General features: G+C 38.3%; 1 protein-coding gene across 5 annotated transcripts in view; it reads left to right on the top strand.

Annotated features, from left to right (window-relative positions):
* NR6A1 (nuclear receptor subfamily 6 group A member 1) overlaps positions 1 to 26,238 on the top strand; it is a 247,673-nt gene that overhangs the window by 18,802 nt on the left and 202,633 nt on the right. For all 5 annotated transcript variants that reach the window (XM_012555380.1, XM_004375655.2, XM_012555377.1 and 2 more), the window contains exon 2: positions 16,648 to 16,689. In XM_012555380.1, the coding sequence (XP_012410834.1) occupies positions 16,648 to 16,689 (42 nt within the window). The remainder of the gene's footprint in view (positions 1 to 16,647; positions 16,690 to 26,238) is intronic.

Genomic DNA, 26,238 nt, shown 5'->3' with positions numbered 1-26,238 from the left:
TTTTTTTTTTTCTTGGAGAATATACAGAGCAAAAATATGCACCAATTTCAGATTTCTACATATGCACCGATTTCAGATTTCCACGTGTGCATTTTAGTGACATTGATTACATTCTTAAAGTTGTACAACCATTCTCTCCCTCCTTTTCTGGGTTGTTCCTCCCCCATTAACATAAACTCACTGCCCCTAAGATTTCTATAAAATCTTTTGAGTTGCTATTGTCAGTTTGATCTCATATAGATAGATCTTAAAAGAGCATAATGCTTAAGGCAGACATTCTTTACTAGTTAAGCTAAACTCCTGTTTGGTTTTAAGAAGACTTCAGAGGATATTTTTGGTTTAAGGTTTAAAGATTTATCTCAGGGCAGTAGTTTCGGGCATTCATCCAGACTCAGTGGCTCCAGAAAGGGTGGATTGCATGAGAATTGAAATTCTGGTCTGCATTTTCTCCTTTTTGTTCAGGATTCTCCTATAGAGTCTTTGATCAAAATGTTCGGTAATGGTAGCTGGGCACCATCCAGTTCTTCTGGTCTCAAGGCAAAGAAGGCAGTTGTTCATGGAGGTAATTACCCACGTATTCCATTTCCTCCTCCTATTCCTGACTCTTCTTCTTCCTCTGTTGCTCCAGGTGAATAGAGACCAGTTGTTGTGCCTTGGATGGCCACTTGCAACCTTCTAAGACCCCAAGTACTGCGCAAGGAACTAGGAGGTAGAACAGAAGCACTAAACATGTTATTAGGCTAATTAATTAGGATGCCTCTTGAAACCATGATCCTAAACCTCTAAACCAAGAAACCAAATCCCACGAGCAGCCTAAGAAGCTTCTCTCTTTTTTTTTTTTTTGTCCTTGTAAATATGTCTATCACACAACTTTTGTCAGTTCACCTTTCTGCAGGTGTAAAACTTATTGACAGCAATTACATTAATACGGTGTGCAACCCTACCCTTAATCAGTGTTTCGCATCACTGTAAACCAGTAGTCAGTACTCCATGAGCAATAACTCCCTCTTCCCCCTGCCCTCCCACCCCTGGTAACCAGTAATAAACTTTGATCTCTATACATTTGCATGTTCTTGTCTTTTTATATGAGGTCATTCAATATTTGTCCTTTTGTGATTGACTTATTTCACTTAGCATAATGTCTTTAAGCTCCATCCATATTGTAGCGTGTATCGAGATTTCATTTCTCTTACTGGTTTAGTAGTTCCATTTTATGTATGTACAACATTTTGTTTATTCATTCATTCGCTGATGTACGTTTAGTTTTTTTCTATCTTTTGGAATATGCGAATAGTGCTGCAGTGAACATTGGTGTACAAGTATCTGTTTGAATCTCTACTTTCAAGTCTTTTGGGTATATACATAGGAGTGGAATTGCTGGGTCATATGGTAGTTCTAAAAGGAGCCCTGGTGCTGTAGTTGTTAAGCGCTGGGCTGCTAACCGAAAGGTGGGCAGTTCGAACCCACCAGCCGCTCCACCGGAGAAAGATGTGGCCGGTAGTTTTGTAAAGATTTACAGCCTTGTAAACCCTAAATTGACTCAATGCCAGTGGGTTTGATTTGGCTTTATGGTAGTTCTATTTTAGTTTTTTTTTGAGGAACCGCCACTGTTTTCCACAACAGCTGTACTGTTCTGCATTTCTATCAGCAATTTACAAGGGTTCCAATTTCCCCACATTCTTGCCAGTATTTGTTATTTTCTTGTTTTTTTTTTTTTCTTAGCCATCCTAGTGGGAGTGAAATGGTATCTCTTTTTTGATTTGCATCTCTCTGATGACTCATGACATTGAGCATCTTTTCATGTGTTTGATGGCCATTTGAATGTCCCGTTTGGTGAAAGGTCTATTCAGGTCCTTTGCCCATTTTATGATTGGGCTGTTTGTCTTTTTGTTGTTGTGAACATTTGGTAATTTAATGGTTTGCCTTTTTTTTTCTTAAACTGAAATTTATTGTGTGCTCACTGTGTCCTAAATGCTTTATGTGCAGCAGTCTTACAGGGAGAATAAAATTATTATTGTCATTTTGCAGTTACAAGAACTGAGAGCAGTTAAGTGACATGGCCCAGGTACACAGCCGGTAAATGGCAAGGATGGGATTCAAGCCAGGTTTGTCTGACTCCAGGGCTCACACTCTTGGAATCTCAGCATCAGCTTCAGGTAGAAAAGGATCCTAAGGGTCATTTGACCTTTTTCAGGAATGTGAGGCATATTCATAGGGAGGATAACTAAAGTCAGATCAGAATAGCAGTATATCAAATTATGATCTCTTACTCTGGGAGCCTGAACGCTGTCAGCATTTCATTTAGTTTTGAGATGTAGAGAAGAATGCATCTGTAGCAGTAAATGCCAGGGATGGCCATGATAATACTAGAAGAGAATCTTCCCTCTCAGCTGGTAGAATTTTTAATGGGTACCAAAAACTATAAAGAAGCATGTTATTATACAAATAGAGTTGTGATTTTGGTGGATCCAGGGCAGGATAGGCTAGTATCTGTAGCTCTTAAGCCTGCCCCAGTCATTTATTTCATTGCTCTCGTGATCTCAGTGGTTGACCTAGAGGTCAGTTTTCACGTGAATCTGCAGCCTCATCAAGAAACCAACATCTCAATAATAGGACTGAGTGATGACTTAATAAAAGATCCTATTCCCTATGTGTTCTCAGAGTAGAAAAGTTTCCCTAGAGCTGCTGCATAGTGGTTTACATTTTTAAATTAAGAAGTCTCTTTCCCAAGTACAATTATATTTGTGTGTTGGAGGATGAAGATCAGAATGACTTTGCCAATTGTGATAATAATGGCTTATTGAACATTTACTATGTGCCAGGTACTGTTATAAGTGCTTTATATTTAATATTTCACTTAATCCTCACAGCAGCCCTATGAAGTATAAATACTGTTGTTTCCATTTTTAGTCAGTAAAATGATGAAGCCTTTGGGACCATGGTTAGTGTTTAAGTTGCAGAAAGATGCTATAAATGTTATTCCCTTTACCTGATTTCTCTCTTCTGTAAAATGGGGGGTAGGGTGAGATGGAGAGATTAGGGATGATTTATAAATTTCCTTCAATTTTTTTTTTTTTTTTAATCTAAGAATCTTGACAACCCCTCAGGTATAACACTGTATGATTTTCCCCCCATCTAGTATGCACAACTGCAAATTTTGATAGACCCATAGACTTTAGAGCTGAAAGGGATCTTAAGAAAATTGGCCAAACCTTCTTTTACTGAAGAGAAAATGGAGGCACTGAGTGGGTAGATCACTCAGCATTATACACATAGCTTAGTACCAGAGCAAGGCTAGTGTTCAAGTGTCTTGCCTCCCTAGTATATCACTTTATTGGTGTCTCAATATTAGGATATTGCTTCAACATCAAAGTTGGTATAGATATTTTTATTTCTGTATAAAGAGTTTGAGTCTGGAAATAGGAATTTATTACCCTTTTTAAGCTACAGGGTGTATTAGAGAAATAAGGCTGCAAAAAGTAGCTGAAGGGCTTCTTTTCAAATGTTGGATTTCTTTATTTCTGTAATTTAGTGCCATGAATGTCATGCTAAAGAGTTGAAAAGGGGGAGCCAGTGGGATATTTGAGTGGGTTAGAAAATCTACATTCCAGAAGTGAGAGAAAGTGTCAGGGAGAACTTTATAATAGTCTAGGACTCTAGGATGATTTCGAGGGCTTGAACTAGGTCTGTGGAGATTTGAGAGAGAATAAAACTCCCTGGTGACTCATTAGATTGATTGAGGTGGAGAGTCAGGGAGAGAGTGGTAAAGTGGGAGTCTAGGAGGAATCCTTGGTATTCTGTGGCTTGGGGCATGGGAGTTGATGGTACCAGAAACCTGAGTTTGGGGAACACAGGAGAAGCAGGTTTCAAAGAGAAAAATAATAGGTTCAATTTGACGTGTTGAATTTGATGGAGCCTTTGGGATATGCTACCAAGTCCCTGGGTGGTACAGATGGTTAATGTGCTTGGCTGCTAACTGAAAGGTTGGAAGTTTGAGACCACCCAGAGACTCCTTGGAAGAAAGGCCTGGGTGATCTACTTCTAAAAAATCAGCTGTTGGAAACCCTACTGTGACACACATAGGGTCGCTGCCATGAGTTGGAATTAATTCGAGGGCAACTGGTTTGTGGAGTATCCCAGTAGATATTTACAGTAGGCATTTTGGACAGATGGGTACATAGTTCAGGAGATCAGTCTCATCTGGAATTGAGAGCTTGGGGATCATCAGTTGTGAAGTGTAGGTGAAGCCGTGTGTGTGGATGAGACCACCCAACCTAGGATGAGTGGGTAGTATGTGGGCAGTGGGATAGGCCTTTCTTGTCCTTGACTTCATTTAGGAAAGACCATGTGAGATAGACCTGTATAATCTTCATCTGTTAGTATATGAACAGTGGGTAAGGACATGCAAAGGAAAGGTATGGTACTGAGTATTATTGGCAATCTATCTGTGTTTACATTCTCTCTCTCCTTCCTGACTAACCTGATTAAACTGCTACTTTTGCCATCAAATCTTCCATTTCCTCCTTGGAAGATATAAGTGCTGTTTGTCCACTGTTGCAGTGTCTCTAGTAGAGCATATGTCATAATTCCCTATATCCAGTTTTCTGTTTTCCTTATTAGATTGTAAGACTCTGGGAGCAGGCGGCTTTATTCATCTTTGTAACCCTTATGTAATCTAGCACAGTGCCTTATATATGGAACACACTAGATAAATATTTGTTGGATTTAATTTTTTAAAATACAGGAAAGTTTAAAATCTAAGAAAAAGCAGATGATTTTTTTCCTTAATTCTGTTTGTGGAATATCTTTGCATTTGTGTAATACTATAAACATGCTGGTTGTTGCTCTTCTATCTTGACTCACCAGGTTTGAATAGTTTTTAATATTTTATTTTGAGATTATTTTATAGGTATGATTAACTAGCTTTGCTTCAGATTCAAAAGATCTTGGGGTGAAAAGTTTAAGATGTTGTATCTCTTTGTTGCCACACAATGGATTTTTGAAGCTGGAAGATGGGCAGTGGTACTGAGCTTTAGGCGTTAATGACTAACTAGTATGTCAGAAAGATTATAGTGTCCAGAATTGTGTTTCTAATAAGATAGTAATTTAAAAGTAATTTAGAGAATGTGTGGTAGGTTTTTTTCCCCCCTTTAGTTGAAGTGGTCGAATTTAGAAAGTACAGCCAAATCATTTTGTTCTTAGGATTTTTTTTTTGAAGTATGTGTTTCTGTTTATAAAAACAATGTATTTTCAATCAGAAAAGTAGAACGGAGGGAAAATAGACCACAATGTGCTTTTTCCTGTATATATGTACTGAAATATAGCTGAGTACATTCTGAGAGTTCAATTTTACATCATGTTTTTTTCGTATGACACTTGCCTGTGTTTTTATAAACTCTTGGTAAATATTTACAGTCTTTACAAGATACTCGGTTAAATAGGTGGTTTTCACTTTTGTACTATTTATTGCTGACCCATTTCTTAGGGATAGATTTCCAGAATTGATCCAAAGGGACAAATGTCTCCAAGGCCCTTGATGCTTTTATGTTGTTCCATTTTTATGTGGAGGTTTTCAGAGAATAAGGAAAAAATACACTGCCACTTGTGGGGCATCTCTTTGGTTGCATCTGCTCCTCACTAATTTTCCGAGCAGAGCTGGCTTCTATTATTCCAACAAACCATCTGTTGAGGATGGTATGGGGTGCTTTCTGGAATAACCTCAAATCTCTCTGACCAGGTTCAAGCAAAGTCCTTAGTCTGTATGTCTCTTCTCCAGTTAGTCTTTGAAATGACAGTGAGCAAATCTAAAGTTTTATACTTTGGTTTGATCTGGATGAAGTTGCTCTAGCTACTTCTGCCATGGGCATCTTGGATTATTCAAGAAGAAGCTTGTAAATGGGTTCAACTAAAGTATGATGTTTCCTTTTGGACTCTGAGGTCCTACTGTGTTGTCAGGGCTTGTTCTTTGAAATAACAACAAATTCTCTTCTCTTTGACTGTTGCAAAGCATGCACCATGCAAAGGCAAGGCTTTATTAGCTAAACTGCTATGAATAGAAGTTCTCTCGTTTTGACTTTTGTGACTCTTTCCATGTAATAGAATATAATAATCTCTTTAAACCTATAAAATGGGGATAATAGTAGCTACTTTATAAGATTGTTGTGAGGATTCAGTTAAATTCATGTAAGCTCCAAGCTAATGCCTGGCGTATAGTAAGAATTCAATAAATGGCAACTGATAGATTATTTTGTATATTTTCTTATATGTGTGCATTTTGAAATTTTTTTAACCTCCAAGCTGAATGAAGAATTATCAACAACCTCTTTTGTTCCTTCAAAAGAGAACCAGAAATTGCAAATAAAAAATGTCAGAGGCTCATCAGTGCCTGCATTTTTCTGAGAAATGCCTGTACTATAATTTCCTTAGAAACACTAATGACCTCTGGCTCATCAAACCGAATTACCTTCTTTAACTGTTTTCACCTTCTGATTCTGTAGTCACAGCCTTGAAGCTGTGTACTGTTTTTATTTTTTTACTGTTTTAAAATTGAAATGTCATAATCTTGGATTATGGTTCAGTCTGGTTCAAGGCTGTAATTACAAAGCTAGAAGCCTGAAAAACTGTATGACAGGTGATGCAGGTTGATCAGATGGAAGTTATTAATGTTTCCATAGAAATACAGACACTTCTTGTAAACTGCGTTTAAGCTGAGCAAATATGTGGGCATAAGAAGTTATATAAATAAGAATCCTTGGCTTCTCTACCCCGCCCCCATTTTTGCCCCTGAAATTTCACGTTAAGAGAATGACATTAGGAAAAGAACATTATTTTTGTTGCAGTTTTTAAAATGTGACCTTGATCTTTGTAGGTGAAGTAAGGGAAATATGACTTGAAGCTCTGCCAGCCTGCTTTTGCTGTGTGACTTGCAGTCCTATGTCCCTACATTTAAAAGCATTTTCTGTTATTCCTGAAGTATGGTTTTTCAGGTTGCCTGGGAGAAACAAAAACTAATGGCCCATGTGGCACCTCCCTTACTGGGTAGAAAGGCTAGAGGCAGATGTGAATTTAATCCTCAGCCAGTCCAAAGAAAAGTGCTCCTGTATTTTGCTTGGGTCTGGAGCCAGCTTGCAGGCTGCAAACCTGGCAGGCTATGATCTGGCTAGCTGATGTTTGTTAGAAAAAAAAAAAAAGAAAGCTACCTTCTTTCTCAGCCTCTACCTAAGCCATTCATTGTATCAAGAGGAGCCTAGAAGGTGGAGTCGGGAGAGGGTCCTGAAACATGGGAAGGGTGCCTAGAATTTGAGGGGCTGTGGATGATTTGGCATTTATTTATATGTTGGCTATCTCCAAAGAACTCTTTTTTTTTTTTTTTTTAATTTTTAAACTGCTTGTGCTTTTAGCTTCCTGGTCGAAATTTCAGAGCCACTGTGTTGAAATAGAGTTGGGCTGGTATTGACCAATATAAATTGTATACTTATATTTCCTTTTCTCAGTGACTATTGCCTATAGGATAAAAGCCAAACAACTCCTTATGTATGGTATTTAAAGCCCTTGATGATATGGCCCTGCTGTGACTCGACTCCAACCAATTCAAGTTACGAGGTGACATTCTGTTTCTTCTCTATGTTCATGCCTTTCACATTCTGCTTCCTCTGCATATGTTTCTTTCTCAGATAGCCCTGTTTGCCTGGTGAATGTCCCTGGCCCCATGGTTGCTGCTTCTGCTCTCTCGCTAATATTGATCACGACTACCCAACCAGGCACTGACCTAAGTGCATCATCTCACAGAATGCTCAAAACAATCTATAGATGAGGAAATTGGCTCAGCGAGATGAAGTCACTTCCTAAACTAACACAAACCTATTCTGATATTAAAATTTATGCTTTTACTTACTACTTTATATGACCTCCCAGTTGCATTTTGTCCATCTGTCTCCATCTATCTAACCATCATTCACTTTCTACTGTTAATTTTTGTCTGTCTGTGGCCATCTAGAGTACTCGTTCCTTGCCAGTAGTGTCAGTCTTATTTATAGCTGTATCTTCCAGGCAGGTACTTAATAACATTTGAAGGAACAAGTGACTGTTTGTATTTGCAGGCTAATGGAAATAAATTGGATAGTAAATAACACCAGCTTAGGTATTTCCATGTTTTATTTTCTTTAAATCTGCAGCAGAATTCAAAACATGTGGCGTAACAAATTTAGAAGGAAGAAAAACTTCTAGTTCTTTATTGTCCAATAGAATAGCCACTAGCCTTGTATTCCATTCCAGTCCTGTTGCCGTCAAGTGAATTCCAACTCATAGCGACCCTATAGGACAGAGTAGAACTGCCCCATGGGGTTTCCAGGAGCAGCTGGTAGATTCGAACTGCTGGGTTTTTGGTTAGCAGCTAAACTCTTAAGCACTAGCCTTGTATGGCTACTTAAATTAATTACAATTAAATAAAGATAAAAATTCAGTTCCTCAGGACGTAGGTGCAGATACTTCTCAGACATAACCAAACACCTTGCGAGATTGGTTTTCTGGGTTTGAAGGTTTAGGACCTTAATTTCATGGGACAACTCTGTCAACTGGCGTAATATAGTTCACAAAGTTCATGTTCTGCATCCTAGTGAGGTGAGTAGCGTTTGGGGTCTTAAAAGCTTGCGAGAAGCCATCTAAGTTAACAACTGTTGGTCTCTACTCGTCAGGAGCAAAGGGAAAGAAGGAAACCAATGTTTCAGAGAAGAAACTAGTCTTAAACGGGGCTAATAGCCTACATAAGCCACATCCTTATCTGCCCCGAGACCAGAAGAACTAGATGGTGCCTGGCTACCACAACTGACCGTTCTGATCAGGGCCACAATAGATGGACTCTGATAGAAGGGGAGAAAAAATGCAGAACAAAACTCAAATTCTTAAAAAATTCAGACTTTACCAGTTGAAACTAGAGGACTCCCTGAGACTGTCACCCTGAGATACTCTCTAAACCTTGAACCAAAACGATCCCCTGAGGTCATGTTTAGCAAAATAACAGATTGGCACACAAAACAAAAGATATTACCCGTGAGTGTGGTGTTCAATTAAAAAACCATCTATATGAGACCAAAAGGTCAACAATTACTCTAAAGCAAAGATGAGAAGATAGGGGGGGCAGGGAAACTAGGGTACTGGAAACAGAACAACCAGAACACATTTAGAGAGAATGTTGACACATTTTGAAAAGTGTTAACTAATGTCACTGAACAATTTGTGTAGAAATTGTCAAATGAGAACCTAATTTGCTGTTTAAACTTTCACCGAAAACATAATAAAATACTATTAAAAAAAAAATTTAGTTACTCAGTCACACTAGCCACATTGTAAGTACTCAATAGCCACATGTAATAATGGCTACTGTATTGGACAGCGTACATATAGAACATTTCCATCATTATAGAAATTTCTATTGGACAGCAGTGTTATAGACTTTAAAAGCCAAAAATAGTAAAACTGTTATTTTCTCTTAGAACTTGCTCTTTTGGCAAGAAATTAATTATGGTGACATGGTGGTTTACTATTATTGTTTTTTGGGTAGTGAAAGCAGCTTCTCAAACATTTACTGAGCAGCTTTTTTTGGGACGCGCTTCAGGCCTGAGATTGGGGATATGGTTGGGGCTAAGGTCAGATCTGACACAAAGTTTCATTGGTGGTCCAGTCATGATCAGGGAAGACAGGATGGTGGGAAACTGATTCAGATGACCAGAGCTGGTTGGTCCAGAAAGGACCAGTGAATGAGTGTTATCAGCCTTTGTTGGGGAGCCTGGAAAATAAATATCCCGGGAACCTGAATTCACTGTCTGTGGCCTTGATCATGATGTGAATGGGGAGCAGAGGGACGTGTGGGAGCTCAGAGGAGGGGTAGCTCACTAACCAGAGCAGTTCCAAGACCTTTTTAGATTCTTTCTTCTAGAAGCTCCATTTCACATATGAAGTCAATGTGTATTTACATCTCACATTTAAAACTGTATAAAATTTGAATTGCAGTTGACTGGGTGGTGAAATAATGTTTTATCTCGTATTTGATTAAAACATTTTAATTTCATATTTGTGGGGTTTTTTTTTTGAAGCCAGTTTTGTTTTCCCCTTTCTCTCTTCAAAGGTCCCTGAAAAGCTAATAGATCCAGCCACTGTGTTTATAGTGCCTAAACTAGACTTGAATGTATGTGGGAGAGGAAAGGGAAAGGATTAGAGGAGACCTGACTTTAATCCTAATGCCAGGATAGTGTCTTAGGCTGGGTTCTCTAGAGAAGCAAAACCAGTAAAGCATATAAATATCTATATAAAGAAATTTATATCAAGCAAATGGCTCACACAGTTCTAGAGGCTGAAATGTCCCAAACTCATAGATCAGGCTGAAGGTTTCTCCTGATTTACGTAGCTACAGGGGCTGGCGAACTCATCAGCAGGTCATACAGCAGGGCTCTTGCTCACAGGCCATGAAAATCTACGAATCCCAAGAGCAGCTGGCAAGACTGCAGGCAAGCTGCTAGCTGAAGTCCTAAGAACCAGAGGTCAGATGAACAGGAGCCAGCTGTGGGATCCAGAGCAAGCAAAAGCTGGCGAGCTTTGCCAGAGTCCACTTATGTTCAATGCAGGCCACACCCCCAAGGAAACCGCCTTTCAACTGATTGGCTGCTCATAGCAGATCTCATCATGGGGGTGATCACATTATATTAGATCTCATCACGGAAATGATCACATCATCATACGACTGCCAGACTACATCATAACTGCCAAACCACTGAGGATCATGGCCAAGCCAAGTTGGCACACAATCTTAATGATGACAGATAGTGAGGAAGGGTGGGTTCAGGTGGAGAAAACAGCATGTGCAAAGAAATGGAGGCTAAAAAGTATATTGAATTCAGGAAGCTGCAGTGTAGTTCAGTGTGAATGGAGTGTACACTGTTGGGTGAGATGTGGTGAAAAGCAAGAGATAAAGCTGAAGCAGCAGGCAGATTATGAAGGATACATAAGATTTCTGGCTTGGAGAAAGATATGATATGAAATGAATTTTGCCTGTGGGCTTCTGAGGCTTCAAAATAGACTGACTAGCAGAATCCTGACCAGGATCCAGGTCTTTGTTGCACCATGTTGCTTTTCTACAGTCAAATTAAAACATTCCTAGAGTAACATTTACTTGCTTTTGTAAAAGACACATTATAGATTATGTGCAGCTAGTGTTTCAGGCCTGAATTTATTGACTTATATTACCCTTAAGCCTTTGTTCACATTTGGAAAAAACGAATACTCAAAAGCTTATTTAAGATCCTTTCATGGTAAATATAAAATTATATAGTCAAAAAGAAAAAGACCGGTGACTCCTTAATCTGTTATTGTAGTCAGTTACAGATCGAAGAGTCACTGATCTTTTTCTTTTTGCCAAATGCCTATTGGAGAAAAGCTTGTCACCTGCAACTTCCTCTTGTATTAAGAGTATTCTCAGATTTATAGCCATTTATTGATAATTTGCCATGTGGTAGGTGATTTACGTATATTCATCAAATCTCAAACACAGGAACCAATCTGTTTCTTGTCCATCAGTCCCTTTTGAAAGCAATTTGAGTCACTAGGCAAAGACCCTGGATTTCTCAGAATAATTCCTACTCTATTTAATGTATTATATTCTGTGAGGCAGATGCTTTTGGGGGTATGAGCCTTGGTGGCGCAGTGGTTAAGCGCTCAGCCATTAACCTGAAGGTCGGCAGTTCGAACCCACCAGCCACTCCATGGGATAAAGATGTGGCAGTCTGCTTCTGTAAAGATTTCAGCCTTGGAAACCCTATGGGGCAGTTGTACTCTGTCCTATAGGGTTACTGTGGGTTAGACTCGATTAGATGGCTATGAGTTTTTTTTTTGCTTTTGTGTATTTATGGGGCCTAGGAGTCTATTTTTTACTGAACAACTCTGATATCCTTTGCCTTTATGTTGAATCTAAACAGAAGAAATCTAATTGGAGACGGGCTTGAGGTTACTTTTAGCAATTGTTTGGATTATTCTAGCTAGGATCGTTTTACCAGTTAGATCTGGCTATTCCATTGACTTGTGATCAGGAGGCATGTGGTTTGTAGATAGGATTAATATTATTCTCGGTATCTCCTCTAGGTCTCCTGCACTAGTGATGATCTGTGTAAAGTCAGAGACAACATTATTAGCCAGTGGTCTCAGGGGAGGGAATTTAGACATAATTACTGAATTCCATTATCAGGGCTGTTTGTGACCCTTGGAGGAATTTGTTTTAGGGGAGATATAAAGTCCTTCTTTCCTCACTGGGTAGCAAACGTCTGGAATTACGACACCAAACAGTTTACAGGCTGAAAATATAAAAAGGTTCCAGAATCAAAGCATGTGACTAAAGTGATGTTTGTGATGTCAGGGTTCCATTCTAGGTGTTTGGAGGATAATGTCATGAATGGCACAATAGTTACCTTCCTATAATCTACTGTTTCTGCCACAGACACACTAGAATGGATGGACCTTAGGGTTTAGTTAGAAAAATCAAAAACCGAATCTGTTGCTTTTGAGTAGATTTTGACTCATGGCAACCTCATGTGTTACAGAGTAGAACCGCTGCATAGGATTTTCTTGTCTGTACTCTTTATGGAAGCAGATTGGCAGGCCTTCTTCTGCAGCACTATTGGGTAGGTTTGAACCACACACCTTTAGGTTAGTAGTCAAGTGGAAACTGTTTGCGCCGCTCATGGGCGTAGTTAGTTGCCATTAGTCAGTAGTAGCTCACATATGTGTAATGGTGAATTATTTCCTCATTGCCTGGTATTTCTCCACGGCTTTTCTGATTCGCATTGCCTTTATGGAAAAAGGCTGAAAAGTAGCTCCGAGATGAGCCTTCTTAGGCATCTCAGTCACTTTCAGTGGCTGCCAAACGTTTGTTTTCCAGATCCAATCCCCTCATTGAGACCTTCCACACTTTCCAGTCTAGACTTAGATTTTCTGATTCTGTGACTTTCTTCTAGACTGTGACCTAGAGGCAGGGATGTGTTTTCTGTTTAGTTCGTCTTGTGTTTGAGCACCTTCTGTAATCTGCCAGGAAGTGCTCTGGGCATAGAAGCAGCTTTGCAGATGGATAAGGCATGGTCCCTACCCTTGAAGAGCTCACTTCCTAGTGGAGGAGGTAGATATTTAAATCATTCCTTTATCCTTTGGTGAATGCAGGAGGGGCCTCTTTTGTTTACCATGGTTCATAGTGGTGGTGATATTTGAGCTGGTTCTTGAAGGATGAAGTTTCTAACCAACTGGAGGAGGACGAACCCAAGAAGGCAAGAAGGGATGTGACATGTTTGGTGAATGGTGTGGCCAGAATAGCCCAGGATTACAAAGGACTCTTAAAAGTTGCGGTATTTAAATAGTGTACCTGTGACTTGAATCCTTCTTCTCCTGCATGACTGCCAGTTGCTAATCTGGCTTCTGGGTGCCCAGCTCTGATAAAAGAAAATGCTCCTATACCCCTCTGGTCCTAGGTTTGCTTCTATATATATATATATATAAATATTTATTTAGTAGACTTTATTTTTGAAAGCAGTTTTAGGTTTATGGAAAAACTGCAGAAAGTACAGAGAATTCTCATATACCCCCTTTCTCCCCTGCACACAATTTCTCTTGCATTCTTGTGGTACATTTACTATGATTGATGAACCAATACTGATATGTTATTATTAACTAAAACAACAACAACAAAACACCATTGAGTAGGTTCTGACTCATGGGGACCTTTTGTGTTACAAAATAGAATTTCTCCACAGGGTTTTCTTTGCTATAATCTTTACAGAAGCAGATTGCCAGACCTTTCTTTCATGGCACCACTGGGTGAGTTTGAACTGCCAACCTTTAAGTTAGTGGTTGAATGCAAATCATTTGCACCAGTTAGGGTTCACTCTGTGCATTGTACAGCACTATAGGTTTTGACAAATGTTTGATGTCATGTATCCACCATTACAGTGTCATACAGAATAATTTTCACTGCCCTAAAAATGTCCTGTGCTCCGTCTTTTCATCCTTTCCTTCTTCCTGAACCCCTGGCAACTACTGATATATATATTTTTAACTTTATTTTGTTGTTGTTGAGAATATACACAGCAAAACATACACCAATTCAACAGTTTTTACATGTACCATTTAGTGACATTGATTACATTCTTTGAGTTGTGTAAATATTCTCACTCTCCTTTTCTGAGTTGTTGCCCCCATTAACATAAATTGATTACCTGTTAAGATCCCTATCTAATCTTTTGAGTTGCTATTGTCAGTTTGATCCCATATAGATAGTTCTTAAAAGAGCATAATGCTGAAGGCAGACATTTTTTACTAGTTAAGCTAAACTACTCTTCAGTTTTAAGAAGACTTCAGGGGATATTTTTGATTTAAAGTTTTAAGACTATCTCAGGGCAGTATATTCAGGGGTTCATCCAGCCTTTATGGCTACATGAAGTCTGGCAGCATGAGCTTCTGTTCTGCATTTTCCCCCTTTTGATCAGAATTCTTCTATAGAATATTTCATCAAAATGTTCAGTAATGGTAGCTGGAATCTGGTCTTATGGCAAAGAAGGCAGTTGTTTATGGAGGCAATTAGCCACACATTCCATTTCCTCCCCCTATTCCTGACTCTCCTTCTTCCTCTGTTGCTCCAGGTGAATAGAGACTAATTGTTGTGCCTTGGATGACCACTTGCAACCTTCTAAGACCCCAGGTACTACGCAGCAAACTAGGAGGTAGAAGAGAAGCACTAAACAAGTTATTAGGCCAGTTAACTATGATGTCCCATGAAACCATTACCCTAAACCTCCAAACCAGGGGACCAAATCCCATTAGATTTTTGGTTGTACATAAGCAGCCTCAGCAGCTACTCTTTTTTTTGTTGTTGTCACTATAAATATATCACACAATTTTTGCCTATTCAGCTTTTTCCAGGTGTACAACTTATTAACAGCAATTACAGTAATTGGCTGTGCAACCCTACCCTTAATCAATGCACTGTTTCCATCACAGTTAATCCCCTCTTCCCCTTCGCCCCTTGTAATCACTAATAAACTTGTTCTTTATACGCTTGCCTTTTCTTGTGTTTTTATATACGTGTGGTTATACAATGTTTGTCCTTTTGTGATTGACTTATTCCCCTCAGCATAATGTCTTCCAGCTCCATCTATATTGTAGCATGTATCAAGACTTCATTTCTTCTACTGGCTGAGTAGTATTCCATTGTCTGTATGGACCACATGTTTATCCATTCGTCTTGATGGGCATTTAATTGTTTCCACCTTTTGGCTACTGTAAATAGTGCCGCAATGAACGTTGGTGGCTCCGGTATTTTTAAATTTACCGTCGAGATATTGTAGTTGATGTTTATTGAATGCTAGGCTTGTGAGAGGTACTAGGATACAGTTGTGAACAAGATAGGTCAGGTCCCTGCTCCATAGAGCAGTCTAATAGTAGAGGCATACACTGAACAAGTAATTCCTTGTTGATGAGTGCTGTAAAGGAGAAGTACAAGGTGTTAGAGATCATTTTAACCGGGGGCTTTGACTTGTGTGTGAGTCAGGAGTAAGGGAGGCAAGGGAAAACTTTTCAGAGGAAATATTTAAACTGAAAATGAGCAGAAGGCAAATAGGAGAAAGGAGACTGTTGTTGCAGGGGGAGGAGGAAAAAAACTTTTATCAGTTATATATAGAACACCTACTGTGTGTTTGTCATTCTCTGTGCTTGATTTTTCTCCCCAGTGTGGAAGGTACATACTAATGAGACAGATGTAGCTCAGACTTTTTTGAGTCTGAAAGGTGCTTTGAGAGTATTTATTCCAACCTGAATAGCATACTTATTAATGGAAGAACTGCTTCTGTTGTGTGTGTAGGTAGAACTCTTCAGCATCTGTGAAAGTAAATAAAATTACTTTATCTGATAATTTTTGTAAGTTAATATTTCATATATTTGCTTTCTACTGGAAAATAACTAATAACACTAAGTAGAACATGATAGATATTAAATGAATTGTAGGAGCCCTGATGGTGCAATGGTTAAGCATTCAGCTGCTAACCGAAAGGTTGGAGGTTTGAACTCACCAACTGCTCCAACGGGACAAAGATGTGGCAGTCTGCTTCCATAAAGATTTACAGCTTTTGAAACCCTATAGGGCAGTTCTACTCTGTCCTGTAGGGTTGCTATGAGCCGGAATCCACTCGACGGCAATGGGTACGAATCAGAATTGACCGGATGGCATACAACAATGGCTACACATGAATTGTAATTTTTCTGTGAAATTTTATTTTAACTAACATTGGTATGCTATTAATTTTACTTAATTTGTGCTATTGCTTACTGAGCTTCTATTGTGTGCCAAGAACTATACTAAACATTTTATATAGGCATCTAATTTAATGTTGATTTCAACTCTATGGTAAGTGGAATTATTATCTCCATTTTTGTATTAAGATGATAAAATGGAGGCTCAGAGAGGCATACACAGTAGTTAATGTTGAGCTAGGATTCAAACCTGAATTTGATTCCTGAGAATGGATTTTATTTCTGCTAAATTATACTTCTTTTTTCATATTTGGAGTAAGCCTGGAGTAATTCACAAACCGTAATCTTTTCTCCCTATTGTTTTCTTTTTAGGATTTTGTCAGGATGAGCTGGCAGAGCTTGACCCAGGCACTAGTAAGTTCTGAGTTTTCCCTGATGTTCATTGGTAAGAAAAGGATGTGTAAACTTTTAAATGCATGACGTGTTATTGATAAGCCTTATTCTTTTGACTCTCAGATTTTATTTCACTTTAATTTATAATTATGGGAAGTGTGTTTTATTTTTTTTAGCTATGCTTTCCTTTTCTCCTTCTTATATTATTCGATGGCCAGAATCTGTCCATTTAATGGAAAGTCAGTTTGCTGAAAATTTTGGTTTAATATCCATCTTCTTGTTCTGTTTTCATCCTCCTCCAAAATCAGCAACAACAAAAAACTTGTATTTTCATTCATGCACACATACAGCCATATATTCTCAACCATTTTCCTAAAATGTTGACTAGTTTTAAACATAATTTTGTTGCAAAGAAGGATTATGCTTGATTTAGAAACTTATAATTGGTCGTCTTTGTACCACAGTTTAATTTGTAAAGCACTTTCGTTTATGTTCTTAAGGTCCTGGTATGAGGGTCACCATTTCAAGATCTAATTAAATGGTGCTTTTCAGGACTATGTAAGTCTTGACCATAGATAATCATTTATGTTTCTGATACTACCAGAATGTGGCATGTACCTTTCTGGGACAAGGTTATAATTGTTAGAAATAGAACATGTATACATGGGAATGCTCAGTGTATGTAGATTTTATTTTGCTGTTATGCCAAAAGGTCAAATAACGCAGTCGAGAATCCATGAAATGGTCTAGGGCTATTTCTCTGATTCTAGTACATTTTAGGGTCATGGGGCTGGCTGTTTATATGCCACCAGTCTGGTGCTGAAGTAAGTGTTAAAGCTCATCTTCCCACCGTCCTGGCTAATTTCAGCTCTCTGAGGGCATGGACCTTCTCACATGTCTTACATTTTCCCCACACACCTTATGTAGTATAAACATCCATGTTTGTTCAACTACTGCTTACTAGTTGAGAGACAAAACAAGTTTCACAATGCTTATCAAACATGGGGGAAATGAATCTGACTTTTTAGAAGTTGTTAAAACTGACTTTTTAGCAGTTTTGTGTTAGGTAGTATAGCCCCAGCTTCCCCTGCCTCCTAGCCCGTTGTGCCAGTAACATATGAATGAATATACTATTTTTTCTCTGTCCTTATCTTATGAATAACTTTTACTTAGGAGGAGGAAAAGGTAAAGTGAGTTATTTTCTTGAGTCCTTTCTAAGAATCATTTTTGAGCACTAGGAAGGACATTGAGTTATGCCCTGTAGTCTTTCTGACAGAACTACACATAAAACATGCCAGATAGTTGAAAATTCAATTTGTTAAACACTGAGTATTCTGTCTGCTCCAGGCCCAGTTCTAGGCACCAGGGATACATAAATAACAACTTAGCTCCTGCCTTCACGGATTAATAGTCCAGTGGAAGATATTTGCTTGTCTGGAATTATTTGAAAAGACATTTTTACTACCGCTAATTTGGTACTTAGTACGCAAACTTATTCTCCTTTTCTGTACTTAGTAGCAGTTGAGAATAGTTCATGCCCATCTTCTGAGAAAGGCCCTTGATAGTCTCATAAAGATTATAACTGAACTATTCTTCTTCCTGGGTCAAATAATCCTAGCTCATTTAACATTTCTGCATAGACTCCCTAGCTAGATGTGGTGATTTATAGACCTCTCCATTCCATTGAAAATAAACAGATATTGAATCATGATTTTATATATCAGTACAGATTGGGAGTCACCTTTACAAAATCATTTTTCTTTTAAGAAATTGAACATAGTGTATGTGGGGAGTATTCTCAGTAACTTCTATATTATCTTTGTGAAGTTAATAGTGTTTTTATTCTTTCTCCGAAGAAATACAGAGGATCCAATTCTTACAGTAGTAAATGGGTGTATATAAAATGTTATCATCTCAGTCAGCACCAATATAGAAATTCAAATGAGTATACTTAGCCCTACCAAGTGATAGGAAGCCTCAAGATTGAAATGGCTTATGTGTGTTGTGTTTAGTTATAGGTATTGATACTGCAAATTGTGTGGCTTCTGACTGGGAAGGAATATCTCCTGTGTTAATACCACATGACTTTTGCACATTAGATTGAGAACAGTAAGGAATTTCTCTGTGTTACATATTTGGAATTTGAAGGTCCCAGTGTTGTTCCCCCTGCCCCAAGTTCCTGTTAGGGAAAGCCTGCTCACAGTTGTTTGTTTTGGAATAGGAAATACTGTTGTCGCTAATTTCCCTTGTGCTTGGCAATGATTGTGGACAACAGGTTGGGACAACAGGTGGAATGTATTGGAACTAGTTGAGGAAAGATTGACCCGTCCAATTCAAATGGTCTTTTTAAATTTTTCTGTGATAGAGCAGATGGGCAGCCATGCCTAGAATATGGACAGCTGTTCACACTCTGGCTGCCTTGCTATAATTCCTGTGCTTCCTACAGTCCAATGTTATGGCACAGGTTCAGGCTAAGTTCATTTCTACAAGAAGCCTCCCTGTACCCATTCTATTAGCATAAGCTAAGGACAAGGGCAGTCAAAGGTCAAGAGAAGTTCAAAACAGCATAACCTTTCTGTGCTTCTGTTTCCAAATGACCCCAGTCTCCCTTACTCCCCAAGTTTTTTCCTCAGCCATCGTGTTTACCATGTAGTTGTAAAACTCCAGAGAACAAGAACCAACTTGATACAAGGGAAGTTAGAGAATAGAAGTCATTGTTGCTTAAAACAGGAGAAATAATTGATTTATGTTTGGGGACCAATTAGGCTATAAAACAAATGGACCTGTGGCTTCAGGACAGCTACTTGATCTGATTTCTGTCCCATAGACAAGGGGCTCCCCAATAAAAGCTGTCAGCTTTCTAGGCTAAATTATGAATTCCTTTCATGCCTCACAGGGATTGTAAACAGCACATAATACAGGAAAACAATTGATACTGTCCAGTTATTGGCCAGATAGAGGGTCAAAGGGTAAAGAGTTGGATTAGCAACAGCTGTTCTTCCTTGCCAGTCAAATTTTTATTCCTTTTTTATCTATTTCAGCAAAACCGTTTCTGAATTTTGGCATATCTATAGTTAGATTCATGTCTCTGTTTGTAAAATAATCTTACGAATAGTTAAATGGAGAGTAAATCTTGACCACAATTGAAAATAGTCATATTTTAATTCAGTTTCCAAAGTTGAAGATGGATACTCTTTTCAGTATGTATTCAGTGTGGTGTCTGATGAACAAAGTGTATTATTAACTCAAGGTAAGTAACTATTTAAACAGATTAAAAGCTTTTTAGCAGTTTTTATCAACTGGTTGAGGATCTTGGTGCAGTTTGAGTAAAAGAAAAAAAATGCCTTTGTTTAAACTGATAGTAGAATAATGCATGCTCGTTGTGGGAAATGTGGAAAACACTGAAAAGAAAAATATGAACACCCATAATCCCATCACCTAGAAATAACCATTGTTTCTCATTTGAGGATGAGAATATATCCATTCAGTTTGTGTCTGAGCTCATTTTTTTAAACATAATTAGGAATCATAATATGTATGCAATCTTACTATTTTTCCTACTCAGCATTACATTGGGATCATTGTCCCAAGTCATGAAACATTTTTCATGAATATTTTTAATGAAAGCATGCTATTTCATTATAGCTGGATAGCTTTACCATGATTTATTTATTGTTGGGTATTTAGATGGTTTCCAGTTTTTTCTTCATCATACGTAGTGCTACAGTGAACATCTTTGTGTATAAATTTTTCATCTGCATTTCAGATGAGTGCTTTAGCTTTTATACAAGTCAGAACTTTTCTGAATTAAGAGCACAGATTTTGGCTTACGATTGGGGTTCATCTTGGCTTCAGTATTTACTAGCCCTGGGATCTTGGTTATTTAATTTCTCTTTAAGTGCCTAGATTTTCTCATCTGTAAAATGGGGACGGTAAAAATTTATTCTTACTTTATAGGGCTGTTGTGAGGATTAAAAGAACTAATATGTGTAAAGTGTTTGGAACAATGCTTGGCAAATGGTAAACGCTATTAAGTGTATGCTGTTCTCGGCTATGTAGTATAATGTTGAAAATCGTAGTCTTTCTGAATTCATGGGCTGTTGTAACTGTACTTTATTCAGTTAAACTAGCCTGTGTTTCTTAGTGACACAAAGAGAAATCATTTCAGATATTAGCAAGTGTAAGTTACTGCTTCAAGTAAACAGTTCAGTTAGAGGAACAGAACTCATATACTGCTGACTACTTTGGCCAAGACTGTTCTTTACCATCTGGTTGACTGTTAGGTTGTTTAGTTTCTTTCTCCCATTCAGCAGCAGGTAACCTTCCAAATGATCATCTGCCAACCCATTTATTGAACCTCTAAGGAGACCAAAGAAGTTAACCTCTGCTTATTTAAAACAAATACTCAGAGTATGCACTTTCTCTTTGGTCAATAGCAAGGTCTTAGAGAAAGCATGCTGAGGAAAAAATTTTGTACAACTTAAAACCTGACCATTACCATTTTAAAAACATGACATATTTAGGGTTCTTGCTGACTCAGACCTTAAAAAATAAAATATATTCTGCTGTTCAAGGACCTAGATAAATGAGCATTTTAAAAGAGACTTGAAAGTTAAATTAATCCCTGTCCTTACCATAGGGCTCTCTTGCTAACAGTGCTGGTAGATGCCTACAAAGTAGGGATGCACAGGTGATGGTCCGATAAATAGGAAAGATATAAAACAGTTTCAGATTAAGACTTCCTGATAACACTAGTTTGCTCTAGCTTTATAGTCAGCTGTCAAGTATCTTGCGATCCCAAGGAGACTTTTTGTGATTTCAAGCTGCAAAAGAGAAATGTACATCCCAGCTAAAATGCCTATATAGGTCCTATCTAAAATCCCAGTATTCGGTCCCACGTCTGAATGGGTCCATTCCTAGTTGTCAAATTGTATCTTGTAATTTTTGGCCTCAGAAAGCAGTTTATTTAAGTCCAAGTGTGATCTTCAGAGGATGAACTTAAGGCTGAATATTAGTGATCAGGGAAGAAAAGGAAATTACCATTTTGGGTATTCTTTATGTGCCAGGTACTAGGTATGGATTCAGTAGGGTGAAAAGGGTTATTTAAAATTATATACTTTTTAAAAAAATTTGTAATACCTAGTTATTTAACACAGTTATTGTTCTTTTCTTTCCTCCCCCTTTCTCCCTTTTGATGTATGTGCCAAGCTAAGACACAGTTCTACCCTCAGGGGACTCTGGTTTAGTCAGGAAGGCAGACACAGAACTTGATGGTATTTGGCTTTTACCGCATAATAATAATGATAGCTGATATGTCTTATGCACTAAGTACATTATGCATTTTCTTATTAAGCACTCATAAAACCCTTAACAAAGATAATTACTATCCCCATTTTGCAGATGAGAACTCTGAGGCCTGGAGAGGTTAAATAACTTACTCCAAAGTACATAGTAGAGAAGTGTCTGAGACGTTAGAGCCTGTTTTGACTAATGTTCTATCCTGTCTCTAGCCCTCTTGACCTGTGACAAGTCTCAAATGCTAATGGAAGAGTTTAAAGCAGTGTAATGATTTTAAACATAAATAATAGGGCTTTTTGTATACAAAAGAATAAAAGCTATTTTCAGAGTGTCATTAGAACTCTTCTTTTGCATAAATTAGGATGATTTTGAATATGAAATGGAGTAATTCACCATACTAACAGGTTCCCAGAGAGATTTCTTCTCTGACTCAGGCTGAGGATTATTCCGCTATTTGTCACACAGGTTCTTTCTTAAAGCAAATGAAGATAAATTCACAAATCCTCCTTTTTTTTTCCTTTCTGTCTCCTTTCCTCCATAACTTCCTGCTAGTGATTTAGGTATTTTGCCTTCTCAACAGTTCCAAGAGCCTGCTTCCAAAGCTTTAGCCAAATCTGCAAGATCAAGTCTCTTGTGTACAGTGGCCTTTTGCTGGGTAGTTCCCTTTTGATAAGGATTCTTTTAAATAGGGTTGGGGTGGGACAAGATCCAGAGTTTAGATTGAGCCCTCATCACCTTGACCTCTGCCATTATTTCAGAGTTTATACTGACCTGGTAGGTACTGCCTGTGGAGCCAAGAGTTTAACACTTGTTTACAATTGATGTAAAGATAGTTACATTCAAAGGTAGTTACTGGATCCTGGGATAGTCATGGATCTCTGCCACAATCTCTGGTGGGTTCAGGGAATGCTTGAACATCTAGGTCTGGAGATTTATAATGGGTGACTAAGAAGGAATCAAAGGATGTATTCCATTGGAAAAATCTTTTGCAAAAGACCTCTTTGAAGTGTTGAAAACCAAAGATGTCACTCTGGGGACTAAGGTACCCCTGACCCAAGCCATGATATTTTCAGTTGTCTCATATGCATGTGAAAAGTGGACAATGGATAAGGAAGACCGTAGAAGAATTGATGCCTTTGAATTAATGGTGTTGGCGAAGAATATTGAAAATATCGCGTGGACTGCCAGAAGAACAAACAAATCTGTCTTAGAAGAAGTACAAACAGAATGCTCCTTAAAAGTGAGAATGGTGAGACTTAGTCTCATGTCCTTTGGACATGTTATCAGTAGGGACCAGTCCCATTAGGACATCATACTTGGTAAAGTAGATGGTCATTTAAATGAGGAAGATCCTCAACGAGATGGATTGTCACAGTGGCTACAACAATGGACTCAAACATAGCAACGATTGTAAGGGTGGTGCAGGACTGGCAGTGTTTTGTTATGTTGTATATAGGGTTGCTATGAGTTGGAACCAACTCAGTGACACCTAACAATAACAACAAGAAGGAATGAGAAGAAATTTTGAGGTCAGATACATTGCTGCACTTGTTCTTGCTCTGGGGGCATTATTGCAGTAACATTTTGAGGAGCAGAGAAAAATTCTTATAAACCCTTGTTTTATTTATATACATAAAATGTGTGTAAAGCCAGAAATGTTCGTTTAAATTCAGTATATGATAACAAGGGGATATGTGGGGCTGGTTTTCTTCCCTTTTTCTTTTCTTTTTTTTTAAAGCAAAAAGAAAGTTTTATTCGGCATATATTCAAAAAGGGCAGAAGCGGGAAGTGGACAAACATGCTGCCAGAGCTAGAATGTCTGCCCGAATCCAAGGAAATATCTCAGAACAGACAAAAGTGAGAAAATGGACAAGCATGCTGCTAGAGCCATGTCTGTCCAAGTCCAAAGAATATTACAGAGTAGGCAAGAATGGGAAAATGGACAAGCATGCTGCCACAGCCACGTCTGCCTGAGTTCAAAGAATATTACAGAGTAGGCAAGAATGGGAAAATAGACAAGCGTGCTGCCACAGCCATGTCTGCGTGAGTCCAAGGAACAGTTACAGAGCCATCAATATATATTAACATTACAAATGGCAAAACCATCTCTTCCTTTTTTGATGTCTCACCAAAGAGAAAATTTCCTATGAAAGGCAAATTTATCAAGTAGTGGAAGAAAACCCTACATTAACACCACCTTCTTCAAAGTTATGCATAGTTTTGAAAATTAGTGTTTTCTCTAAAAACGTGGAGTTCTAAGAGAGTATAGCAGCTCATTCCCCAAATGAATCCTCGTATACCTTGTCTAGGCATGCTTCAGTCATCTAAGAAAGATACCACTCTTTAGCCCCTCTACCTAAAGTTATATATCTTTTTTTTTGCTCCAATATTTGTTGTGGATCTGAATTTGAAAGAAAAAATAAGCTTCTCTCTTCTCTTTGAAGGGAGCTGACAGTCACTGTCAAGCAAAATTGAGTGATGAGTACATGCTGTGCTGTAAGCATAAGAAAAGATAAACTGCATAAATAATAAGATTCAAAGTGAAAATACAGCATTATATCTTTTTCACCTATTTGTACAAAATCCTATGTGCTAAAAGTAGTTTGGCCTATAGATATATTTTGACTTACAGAATGTCTAAATAAAAGTATATTAGTTGTCAACATTTAAAACCTGCAAGAGTTTCATAAAAATTTGGAATTTCAGCTTTCTTGATGAATTGAAAAATCTGACAATGCTGGGTCTGGATTTCTACATGGTATCTATTGGCTAGAACAGAGTAGTGGCTCCTTCTTTATTTACTTATTTATTTTTGAATGTTTTATTGTGTTTTAGATGGAAGTTTACACAGCAAGTTAGATTCTCCTTCAACAGTTCATACACAAAATGTTCCGTGACATTGGTTACAATCCTCGCAATGTGTCAGCATCCTCACCATTTCCACTCCACCTGCCTTGATTCCATCCATACAGTTTCCCCGCCCCTTCTTGCCTTCTCATCTTTGGTTTTGTGTAAATGTTGACCGTTTGGTCTCCTATAGTTGACTGTTTAAAGGAGCGCATTCCTCATGGGTGTTATTGTTTATTTTATAGGCCAATCCATTATTTGACTGAAAGGTGACCTCTGGATGGGGCTTCAGTTCCAAGTTAAAAGTGTATCTTAGGTCGATAGTGTTGGGGATTCCTCTAGTCTCTATCAGTCCAGTGAGTCTGTGGCCTTTTTTAGGAATTTGAGTTTTGTTTCCACATTTTTCTCCCATTCTATCAGGGATCTTATATTGTGTCCCTGATCAGAACGATCAGTAGTGGCAGCTGGGCACCATCTAGTTCTTCTGGGGTCAGGGTAGTGGAGGCTGAGGTTGTGTGGACCATTAGCACTCTGGACTAATTTCTTTCTTGAATCTTTGGTTTCCTTCACTCCCCTCTACTCCAGACGGGAGGAGACCAATAGTTGTATCTCAGATGGCCACTTGCAAGCTTTTAAGACTCCAGACGCTACTCACCAAAGTAGGATGTAGAACATTATCTTTATGGACGAAGTTATGCCAGTTGACCTAGTTGTCCCATGAGACTATGGTCCTGGTGGCTGCCCTCTTTAGACGAGCATGTACTCTCCAGTTTGTCACAGACTCATGTGACCTCCTTCATCTGTGTATGCTTCCTGACAGTCTTATGTAGATATTCAAGTTTATAACTTTTACATTAAAGAATGATTGTCAATGCTGATGAGGATGTGGGAAAATGGGAACTCTTATAAATGTAATCTAACAATATCTGTCAAAACTGAAAATATGCAGGCCTAAGCACTCAGCTGCTAACCGAGGGGTTACTCCATAGGAGAAAGAAGTGGCAGTTTGCTTTCGTAAAGATTACCATATAGCCTTGGAAACCCTATGGGGCAGTTCTGCTTTGTCCTGTAGGGTCACTGTGAGTTGAAATCGACTTGACGTTTGACTCAATGGTAACAGGTTAGATTTAGCAATTCATATGTCTAGGAATTTATACTAAAAAAAGACAGGTCTGCAAGATGTATATTCAAAGATATGCCTCTCAGAATTTATAATAGCCAGAGGAAAAAAAAAATTGGAAACAGCTCGGAAGTGTAATAGGGGGGCTAGTTAAATGGGTTATGGTTCCCCATGCAATGGAATACTATAGTATTAAGGAGAAGGCAGATTTTTAATGATGTAGAGAAATGTCTACAGTATAGTGGAAGAAAAAATCAGCTTGCCAAATGGTGTATGTGTGTGTGTATAAATGTATATAATGTATA

This window comes from Trichechus manatus, unplaced genomic scaffold (assembly GCF_000243295.1).
Source record: "Trichechus manatus latirostris isolate Lorelei unplaced genomic scaffold, TriManLat1.0 scaffold00038, whole genome shotgun sequence".
NCBI classification, from domain to species: Eukaryota; Metazoa; Chordata; class Mammalia; order Sirenia; family Trichechidae; genus Trichechus; species Trichechus manatus.
Note: the sequence above shows the minus strand (reverse complement) of the source record. Positions and strands in the feature narration are given on the sequence as shown.